General features: G+C 33.6%; 1 protein-coding gene across 1 annotated transcript; it reads left to right on the forward strand.

Annotated features, from left to right (window-relative positions):
- Nucleotides 1–1,915: 1,915 nt before the first annotated feature.
- Nucleotides 1,916–7,199, forward strand: LOTGIDRAFT_169769 (hypothetical protein; the record flags this gene model as incomplete). Its single annotated transcript, XM_009068068.1, has 12 exons — nt 1,916–1,940; nt 2,177–2,350; nt 3,409–3,470; nt 3,875–3,979; nt 4,251–4,320; nt 4,576–4,653; nt 4,876–5,013; nt 5,235–5,365; nt 5,624–5,647; nt 5,904–5,982; nt 6,362–6,516; nt 7,149–7,199. The coding sequence occupies 12 exons, from the start codon at nt 1,916–1,918 to the stop codon at nt 7,197–7,199; spliced, it is 1,092 nt and encodes a 363-aa protein (XP_009066316.1).
- Nucleotides 7,200–11,823: the final 4,624 nt, after the last annotated feature.

The raw sequence follows: 11,823 nt of genomic DNA on the forward strand, positions 1-11,823 counted from the left end.
TTTTGGATAGAACTTTTAAAAGACCTCATCCCATTGATCAAAGTAGACGTTACCACTCAAGCAAATTTTCACCATTTGCAAGACCTGGTGGAGGACATGGTTGCTCTTATACCCTAAGCACATCCCAATCTCAAAAGATGGCTGATGTTGATGATACCGAGGAACATTCTGGAAAGTTCATTGACTCATCTCAGGGATTTAGTATCAGGATAACACCTTCAAGCAGCTTCAAGGAAGCAGATCAATCTGGTATCTCCAACACATCTCCAAAGCAATTTCAGGAGAGCCAAGGATTCTCCTTGAGTATCTCTTCACCTGATTTTGATTCATCAAGACTAGTCGCCTGTCCAAATAAACATCTTTACTCCAAAACTCCAGTTACTGCAGATCAGACATTCCCACCAACTTTAGCATTTGAATACTCGACAGATGACAGTGAGAAAACATCACAACTTTCTCCATCCAGCTCTTTGAGTGATAAACCTTCAGGCATCCTGCTAACACCCTTTCAACAACATAGTTCCACTGATCATCAAATGAACATCAGTACTCAATTGGACTCAGAACAAATGGCTCTTCCTCCAAGTTCTGATGACAAAATATCAGACATCTTACAAATGAAACAATGTTCAAGTAGTTGCTCTGATCCTCAGTTGGCCACAAGTACTGAAATGGCCACTGAACAAAGTGTTCTTACAGGTCAGCTATTGGATTCAAATGATACTGCAGTAACTTCCTCACAAATGCTCTCCACAATGGAAGATATTTTGATGCCAGGTAATAACAGTACTATTGTGGAGTCTCAAACAAGTGATCCAGGAATAGTTCCACGAACACCTTGTCTCTCCTTGACAAACAAAAATTCTGAAATGTGTGTGGATTCTCCCACTCACAAAAGTTCAGTAGCTAAACCATTTGAATCAGGAAGTGTAAAAGATAATAGTTTTCAATGTGGACAGAAATACAACTCAAATACAGATGAGAAGCCTTATACTGACTCTTATTCCTTTACTGATCTACTCTCAGACAATTCACAGACAGCTTTTGAAATTTCTGCCTCATGTGCTGCCCATTTCAATTCTGACAATGATCCAACTGGAAGTGAAATTTGTGGATCAAACATCACCATGCAGAAGGACCAGCCTGAAATGCAAAATCAGGAGTCAAACAGGATAATGGATAAAGATCATCTTGAAATGGACACTCAGGGAAAGAATATGACTAAGGATAAAGATCATGTTGAAATGGAAACCCTGGAATCAAATAGGACAATGGATAGAGATCAATTTCAAAATGAAGACCAGCATGAGCAAAAGATTCTCGAGGAAGAAAAAGAGGTTAAGGATTGTGCTACAGAATCATGCAATGGCGATACAACAGACATATGGATTGAAATGACTGACAAAAACTCAGGTTTGACTTTCATATTATTTTATTTTCACCATTTTTCTGTTCTTTTAATATCTTATTAGGACTATGCACATACCAGGAACTGCTGTTGATTAATTTTTTTCACAATCTGACATATATGTCCATATACTTATTGAGTGTCCATGAAAATCAATGACTGTTTACACTGAAAATATGGTGAAAGTGTGAATGTTTTATAAAAAAAATTGTAGTGGGTTAATATACACAAGATATTGAGACAGTTACAGCTCTTGATATACTGATTAATTGCGCATATCTTGCTTCAAGCTGCTTGGCAACTGCTTGTTCAAAGTTGAACTTGGTTTTGTATTAAAGGTAAAGTTATCCATGTAAATCAACTAACAGGAAACACTGTGTATGAAAAAGAATGGATGGTATTACAACAGACATTCAATAAACCAGGTGAAAATATTTTAAAGAAAGTTTTATATGCAATTACACAGCATTAAAAACATGATAACATTTACTTGCTAACATTGAACAGATGGTTGTTGTTAGTTCTAATCTCAGTCAGTGAGTTAAATTCTGGTGACCTGAACTAGTCATCTTTCCTCATTATTTAAGACAATCTAGGTATGAATGGGCATGGATAATCCAGAAATGATCAATGCCTAGAGATTTAGCCTTAGCCAGTTGGTAGACAAGATACATCAGAGTTTAGGTTATATTTCATTATCAACAAAAATTTATTTTGTAAGGAAACTATTTTTTTGCAGAAAAACTGACATTTATTTGCTTTCTGTAGGTTTTAGTAATTCAGAGAATATACTATGCAGTAAGAAAACAAGTAGTAATATATCAACTCTATGTACCAATGATACTAATAATCTGTATGGTATGTTACTAAACCACCTAGATACTAACCAAGAAGAACAAACTATTAAATGGAGAAATGAAACCAATATCAATAGTAACACAGGTAAATTTACCTTATTTGATTTTGTCGAACATCCAAATTCTTGTAGTTACCTCTTTCTCACATGTTTAAGCTGGGATATTTATTCAGATATTTAATTAACTCATTTGTACATTATTTTCAGCTATCTGTAGCTCAATTTCAGCTATCTGTAGCTCAATTTCAGCTATCTGTAGCTCACTTCAGCTATCTGTAGCTCACTTCAGCTATCGGTAGCTCAATTTCAGCTATCTGTAGCTCAATTTCAGCTATCTGTAGCTCAGTTCATCTATCTGTAGCTCAATTTCAGCTATCTGTAGCTCAATTTCAGCTATCTGTAGCTCACTTCAGCTATCTGTAGCTCAATTTCAGCTATCGGTAGCTCAATTTCAGCTATCTGTAGCTCAATTTCAGCTATCTGTAGCTCAGTTCAGCTATCGGTAGCTCAATTTCAGCTATCTGTAGCTCAATTTCAGCTATCTGTAGCTCAGTTCAGCTATCTGTAGCTCAATTTCAGCTATCTGTAGCTCAATTTCAGCTATCTGTAGCTCAGTTCAGCTATCTGTAGCTCACTTCAGCTATCTGTAGCCCAATTTCAGCTATCTGTAGCCCAATTTCAGCTATCTGTAGCTCACTTCAGCTATCTGTAGCTCAGTTCAGCTATCGGTAGCTCAGTTCAGCTATCTGTAGCCCAATTTCAGCTATCTGTAGCTCACTTCAGCTATATGTAGCTCAGTTCAGCTATCGGTAGCTCAATTTCAGCTATCTGAACATCATTTTCAGCTATCTGAATATCATTTTCAGCTATCAGTATCTCAATTCATCTATCTGAATATCATTTTCAGCTATCAGTAGCTCAATTCAGCTATCTGAATATCATTTTCAGCTATCAGTAGCTCAATTCAGCTATCTGTAGCTCAATTTAGCTATTTGTAGCTCAATTTCAGCTATTTGTAGCTTAATTTCAGACATCAGTAGCTCATTTCAGACATCAGTAGTTCAATTCAGCTCGCTGTAGCTTAGTTCAGCTATCTGTAGCTCATTTTCAGCTATCTGTATAGTAATCTGACTTATATTTCTAGGAAACTCAATAGATGATATGTTTAATCAATGGCAAAATCCTGTTCATGGAAAACCAAATCAGGTAGGACATTTTTCGAGTGATTTTCTCAATAACAATTCCTTTCAAATGAGTACATCTTGATTCTTGGTGACCATTAAGTTTCATTATGTAATCAATCCATTAAAATACTTGATTGTTAGTTTTTATACTTCAGTGTTAAAATCTTGCTCACGGTTCAAAATTTGTGAACTATGCAGGTGTAATAATTTGTAAATTGACCAGTGTAAGAAGATGAATGCTTTTGTGTTGAGTTTGGGTATAAAATATTGGAACAGGACTCTCCTTTCACAATCAATCTTACAATCTATATTGTCTGAAGTGCAGTATTTCTCTATATAAAATGTTCACTTACGACAAATTCTAATCTTGGGATTTTCCTGTGTTAAGAGGCCCAGATAGTTAAATATATAGTTTGTATTTTTCAGTGTGGTATAAATACTGAAGTGAGTCATTCCAGTCGGTCAGCTGTTACATCATATCAATCATTAAACCAAATAACTTTTACTAAAGATATGTTATCATGTATGCAGGTGAGACAGATATCTTATTTCTGGAACACCATTTTTCTTATCCTTATTACTTACTCAAAACAAAAAACAATATTGTGACATTTGATAAATCTTTTTTGATATACATACTGAATTCAGGAACAAAGTAGCTAGTAGCATATAATCTTATGTTACTTCTGTGTAGCTTGTAGTTTGGAGTGTGATACTCCACGTTTGAGTCATGGTTAGAGAATTGCTCAAATGGCTAGAAAACCTTTCTGGAATACCTGGTGCTACTCTTTTATATTTGTAGGTATTGGGTCAAGTGGACAGTAAATTTATAGCTTGTTTAATATCATCTACTACACAGTCTCAAAACAAGGGTATGTCCACCATCCTACAAAAACACTTAATCAAATATGATGAATTGATGCCAACCGGATTTGTTATGCTAAGTTGATCTCAGTTGTATAAGAGAAAGGGCTAAAGCCGTCATATTATGGGCTGAATTTTAGCTATCTATAGAACTTAACATAATTAAAACAGTTTTGACTATTGTCACTTCCAACACATAAGCAATAGCTTTGATATGTACCTTTCATATCCTAACTTTGTTGACTTGTTCATATTCTTTTTAGTTGTAGTTCCTGATTTATTAGTAATGTTAGATCAACATGCAGCACATGAAAGAGTCAGATTGGAACAATATATATCAGGTAGAAACTCTTTTAGTTAAAGTTCCTGGAAGAGTATTTGGCTGTCAAACTAATGTGATGTTGTGTTCCTGATGATAAAAACACTTATGTATGACCACCTGACATCAATTGGTATGGTAACTGTTACATGTGCATCATTTGACCATAATTTTTCAGAAATATTTTATTAGTTTATGGCAAGTGTCTTATTATCACTTGGTTCAATTGAAGATTGTGTTTTAGAAATATTTGGAGAAGAAGTAGATGGAGAAGTATCAGATAAAGTGAAACAATCAGAAATAACACCACCACTATCTTTAACCTTACAACAAGAAGATATTAGAGTAATGATCAGTTTTAAACACGAGTTCTCTAGAATAGGTAAACTTTTCAAACTCTTTCTAATTATTGATCAGTTTTAATTACTTTAACACGAATTAAACGCCAGAAAATAACAGCCAATCATAGCCAATGTATGGAAAACATTAAGTCACACCTTTTACACTCTGGGCAGGGCAAGAGCTGTTTAGCTACATCTATACATAAATATATCAGTTCATGAAAAGTTCCCCAAGAATGAAATCTCAAATTTTTCCTTATAGGTATAAAATTTACTGGTGTAGAAGAAAACAGAAATGAAATCAAACTTAACTCCATTCCTGCTTGTATAGTTGAAAGAGAGGCTAATGAATTGAAACGAGGCAAGAATTCCATAGCAACACAATTTGTTGAGGTAGGACCATCTTCATGCACATCAAGTACATTTCTTGTTTTCAAATCGTATAATACCATTTGGCAAGCTTTGATTATATGATTTATCTCCCTTGTGAAAGCCAATCAAATTACTTACCTATAAATTATTTATTTACAAGAGACAAATTGGTTTCAGACCACCATAAACTTGCATGTCTAAGGAAAGTTTAAGAATATTTGAAAAAAAATGAATGTATTTTGCTATTTATCCACTAAACTGTTATTGTATTTTTTGTAGGAACTCATAACTGAACATGTTGAGGTATGGTTGAATTTCAAATCTTTATCAGCTGAAGCTCTTATATGTTTGTAATGTTTTTCAAAAATTTTTAATTTGATCTCATAAAATAGGAATAAAAAAAAGAAACATTTTTACAAGGATAACAACTTAGGTTCATGAGGATCATGTTTACCAGCTGGTTCTTAGCCAACATGTTGGTAATGAATTTATAAGGATAATAACTTATGTTCACAAGTTCGTCCTTGATTATATATTATCAATGTTTTTATGTTTATAGTATTTAAAGAATACCAGTGGTTCTAGAAGGAGACTGCCATTAGCTTTACATAGAATATTAGCTACCAAGGCTTGTAGAGGTCTGTATCATAAATTATCATAAGATTCAGAGCTGATTTGTATCTGCTAGGGTCAGACACTTACTCTTAATTTGTGATTTTCCACTAAAGCTGACTAACACAGGCTTGTAATCTTTTGTTATTAACTGTAATTTGTGAAAGAGATATCCTCTAATACACTGTGTGGTGTTTTAGCTGTCTTCAGTAATCCAAGCTGCATTTTGTACCTTGTTGGTAAAATTTTTTATGGATGATTTTAAGGTCCAAAATCATTTTCCAAGATAAAAGTTTTCCCATGGATTGTAATGATATAAAAACTCTTACTCTTGGCAAATCCCTTGGAATGGCCTTAATTATAATAATATTCCTTGGTTATAACTTCTTTACAATTAATTTTCAGGTGCTATTAAATTTAATGATATATTATCCCCAGCTCAGTGTAAAGAATTAATTACAGCTTTATCAAAATGTGATTTACCATTTCAATGTGCTCATGGTAGACCTTCTATAATACCATTATTTAAATTAGATAGTAAACTCTTTCAACAGACACAGGTAAATATTGATAGTATTATACAATGATAACACCCTGTCCTGCTGAAGAAGGTAATGTCGTCGGCCAAGATATTTTGGAATAAAACCTTTAAATTTCTACACAGAGTTCTGTCTATATCAGTTGGGGGGAATCTTTCCAGAGTATCATTATTAAACTTTGGAGCAAAACAGAACTATTAGAAATTTTAAGCTGTAACATTGGGGTTAAGGAATTTTACAAAAGCACAGGCACAGGAATGCCGGCTTTACCTCTATTAGAGGGATTTGAGTGAGATTTTCTGATCTTTATATATATTTATATGATTTCTAGGCATGATTCCTGTTATTCTAGAAATAATTGACTAGATAATGATGTTGAAATACCATTACGTTAGAATGACATTCACCATAGTAATGAAAATTTATGTTCTCCATACAGTGAGACTGTAATAGTTGTTTTTTGTAGTTTCAACAATGAATTTCTCTCCCTTTGACAACTTACATCAATTACTTTCCTTAAGATTATTTACTGATTTTATAGAGTTTCAATCCAAATGTCGGTCATATTCAGGTGCAATTTCTTGGAGGGATTGTTTTTTATCGTGATTCTATTTATATTTTGATTTAAAGTTGACTTGTTGTATTATTTTTAGGTGAAACCACAACTTGATAAGTTGAGGAAAGGAAGACCAAAACAGGAGTAAAAAAGTAGCCGCTTTCCACCAGACTGGTTGACTGAGGTCTCTAGAGAGATTCACCAGACACTAGCACTTAAAGGCTGATTGTTACTCACGTTTTTAACTTAAGAACTATATTTCACTTTCAAGGTTTTTGAAAATTTAAAAAAATGAACCTCCCAAGAAAAGCCACAAAGTTCCACGTCTACTCTTAATTTTGTACCAGTGGTTAAGAAATTTCATTATACTTTCCCTCCCCCTTTCCCCATCGATTTTGGTTGCTGAACCTTGAACAGATACAAAATTTCAACTTCATGATAGACATAATTTCAAATTTGGTCATTTTGACTTCCTTCTGGTCAGATGGTTACCAAAAAGTTCACTATTACATGAAGAGACTGAAGTGCCATTGTTTTTAACAGTTACCAGCTATATATAACTGATAGGCCTATCTCTGTTATTTTGTGTTGTTATTTATTTTTGACTGTGATTTATAAATAACTGTGATGATATTATTATTATTTATAGTTTTATATATATAAAAATCAAATAATTAAAATGTTATTATCATTCCTATCATTGTTTTATGACCAAGGTTTTGGAAAATCTTTTGAGCCAAACTTGGTGGAATACCACGGAACACATTGATTTTAGCTTTTATCTGCACAGAATTGGCCATTAGAGAAATATCTTAGATTCCAATCGGAATTTTGTTTTGTTTTTATTAGAATGTTTTGTCTTTAGATCAATCTGCAATATTCATAAATTTCATAAAAATTTGGCCCTGCTTCTAAAAAACACAACGTTAAAATGATTTTAATATTCCATTCATCTGATTGGTTACTCACTTAAATTGATTTTAAATTTAGTTTGATTAGCCAATCAGATTACCGTATATTTTAAATCTGGATTTGATCATTGTTACAATTTAGTGAAACAGATCCTTGGCCTATATTTCCTCAATTCCACAATTGGCCCTCATGAAAGGAATCTATTACAATAGATAATGGAACGGAAATTGTGGGTAGATGTTTTGTCTGTCGAAAACAGGAAACAGTCTCTCTTAATTGCCTGAAATTCCAGAAGCAATGACGTCATCAGATTATCCAATATTCTGTGAATTGGCCTCCATTTCCGTACTTCATTAACAAATAAATACGTTTATCAATATTAAGTTAGTTACGAGATTTTTACATGCAAAACTCTCTGAAACCATGTTCGGAAAACGATTCCTGTAAATCAATTGAATTGGTTAGGGATGATTTACCTGTCATGGTCCTTTAAGTCGTGGTCTAGCTAATTCGAAAGGTATCTACAGAAACCCACAGTCCTTAATTCTGATCACAGAAAGCTAAGGCATTGTGGATATAAATCAAGCTATACAATCTCGTCCAAAACATGACAAAATGGGAAGGAATAATTGTTTTGTAGTGTTGTGTAGTACTTATACAGCATGCTAGATGGATTCAATAATTCTGTCAGCTTTCGATGTCCCAATTCAATTTTTTCTACAGCCCTTATATTACCTGGATTGTTCTTTTGATTTTTGCAACCCTGTTTAAAGTATATATATGCAGCAATATTCTCTGATCATTGAAATAATTTATATAAAAGATTCTCCAATAAAAGCAATCAATTCTACCCCACCCGTCACTGAGTTCGCCTCTCCGTCAGTGATTCCGTCATAACGTCAATTGTCAATGCTACCAAATATCCAATTTATCCTCGTATTAGGATTTCCGAAATTCTAATTCGACACAGTACATATTCAATATCGTAGCCAAAGCTTTCAACCCCAACAGATAGAACAACAATAAAATGGTTCATAATAAAATTATTCTTTGTCCCATTTGTCCAATTTTGAGCTATAATGTGTTTAAAATTTAAAAATTCAAAAATAAATTTCTATAATTATACTTGTAGGACTAATTTAGTTCTGCTTCGATTTGACATTCTAAAAATGGTTCTTTGAAATTCAAAGTAGAGTCGGTTTCTGTCCTAAGAGCATTCAGAGACTTCTATTTAGAAGGAGAAAACTGGTTTGATACATCAGACTGTAAGATAATACGACCCCCGATACTCATTATAATCCTTATAAAACATAACATGTCGATAGAACTGCTAGTTAAATAAAAGAATAACTAATTGCTAACCTCTTTTATATTTTGTTTTTGACTGTAGCTTATTTGAATATTGGTCAAAAACCATCAATGATATTGTTTATGTAGAATATTTACTTTAATTGAAAAGAGTCTAGTCGTTTATACGGATACAATTAACCGATGATGCGTGTGCTACTGGATTGGCATATTAAAGATCCCACAACAGGTGCAAATCGAAAAATAGAAGACAACATTGCTTTCTTGCTTGTTCTTTTTGACTGTGGCTTATTTGTATACTGGTCAAAAACGAACATGGAATATTTACTTTATGATAAAGCGTCTAGTCGTTCAGACGGGACAATAAACCAATGATCTGTGTGCTGCAGACTGTCCATGTTAAAGATCTCTCGACTGTTGGAAATCGAAAATGAGAAGGCTAATGCCGCTTTCTTGTCAAAATTTCTTGACTTAGGCATTTAAAGTTACCCTGTTAAGAATGATCTGAATTTCTACGAAAATAGAAGAACTGCGTAGAGACCCCTACAGTGTCAAACTGGGATGGTAGCATGTTCTTAGGTTACATAAAATGAATTGTTTTGTTATATAAAAGAGTCCCAATTAAAAGTTTACAAATTATATAAGTAGTAGGTCAATATCTATTTCTTTATCATGAAATCGACTAAAGGGCATGTTTCTATTAAAACTGTTATATAAAGCCCTGTACAAACATTGCCGATAATAATATGATCGTTTGTGTTTATGTTTATATAACAGAGCTTTGTGTCTTTTGTAAAACGTGCCGTGTACACCTTTATAACTTTTATTATACATGTCGTTCAGACGAATTAAGATAATTTCCAGGGGACGCTTATTATAGGTTACGCCAGAGGTTGACCGTTGACTGGCGACTTAAAGTATCTCATCAGAGCTGTCGACATGGATTAAGAAAATTCTCATATTGGCAAAATTACAAGCAACTGTGATCGACTGGATGGTCACAGATACTGATGACTCCGATCGACGAAAAGAAGCAGGATTGATAGAAAGTCTAACAAAACCCCATGTCAAATTGGCTACAACGGCAATTTCAGTCATAAATCTACCAATGTCGACTTAATCCAGCGGGTGATTAATTTCCAGATACCATCAAAGTGACGACCCACGTGATTTCAGATCCTGCTAGTCAATGTCGAGACCAAACCCTTCCCATTTTTAATGTCAATTTAAACAAACTAGAAGAAGGTTTTCCTTTAAAAATATCTTTAGACACGTTTGTAGATAATCATTATGTTAAGAACACGTGGGAATGTTTCCTCGAGATAAAAAAAATACGTCTATAAAGATCCAATAGGTCAAATAAATCAAACCCAAATTAATTTATAAAATATTTAACAATGGAGAGGATTATAATCACCGTTTTACTAGGTCTTTGTATTGGTGGGACGGTTTATGCTCAAGTTCCTGGACTAGGACCATGTTTCAACGCAACAGCTCAGAGCAGCTTAAATCTCACACAAGTAAGAACCACGCCCATTCTTACAGGGAGAACAACAAGGATCTGGTTCTGGGCCAATCCTCTTTTTTTCAATTTACCGATTAACAGCTGTAAGAGAATACATCTCCTTACTACTATATTATCCACAAGACTGAGCTACAACTCTTCCTTAACGTTCATGGCTTTGGACCTTGGCATCATAAAAAGTTTAAAGCATAAGCCGAAATATTAATATTATTGTTTTTTAACATGAGACAGTACATTTATGTATTATTTTTCATTATCAGTATTTAGGTAAATGGTATGAAATAACCAAACTACCAAGCTATTTTGAGTTAGAACAAGTTTGTGTAACAGCCAACTATTCTCTAAAAGAAGATGGTCATATTAAAGTTTTTAACCAAGGAAAAGTGTACGTTTTATAATTTTGAATTACACAGTTTTACTTATAGAACTGAGACTGCTATAACAGTCAATCTGAAGTCACTTTGTAAAAAGTTTTTTAGTAAATGATAAAGGTCCTAAGGATAAATTCAAATTCAATAACAAATTACTCTTTTCTCTCCGTAATTATTTAACTTCAGCAATTCGTTTTTAATCTAATCACACACTTACTTAAGTCATATTTTCATTTCCAAAAACGTTACGGTTAAAACAAATTCTTTAGTAAATATTTCCATGTTCATTGTATATTTGAAGATCAATGAATATAAATACGTCTTTGTTCTAGTAATGGGAAGAATATAACATCAATTGGTGATGCCTTCGCCCCCGACCCATCGGAACCAGCCAAGTTAAACGTTAAATTTCCCGGAGGTGAGTACATCCATGCATTTTATAAAAGGGATATTCTGAAGATTTAGTGTTACAAAATTATAGTTTTTGCATTTTAAAGACATATACAGTTCGACGTCTGTGGTTCATATGTTTTTGCATTTTGTTCTATCGCATACGTATAAAAAACAGTTTCGTCAGTGGCGTATCTATGAATCATTAGGTCGACGATCGAGTAGGGGCCACGCAAATCTATGGGGGTTGGCCCCCCCCCCCCCCC

Source organism: Lottia gigantea (genome assembly GCF_000327385.1).
Source record: "Lottia gigantea unplaced genomic scaffold LOTGIsca_89, whole genome shotgun sequence".
In the NCBI taxonomy this organism is placed as follows: domain Eukaryota; kingdom Metazoa; phylum Mollusca; class Gastropoda; family Lottiidae; genus Lottia; species Lottia gigantea.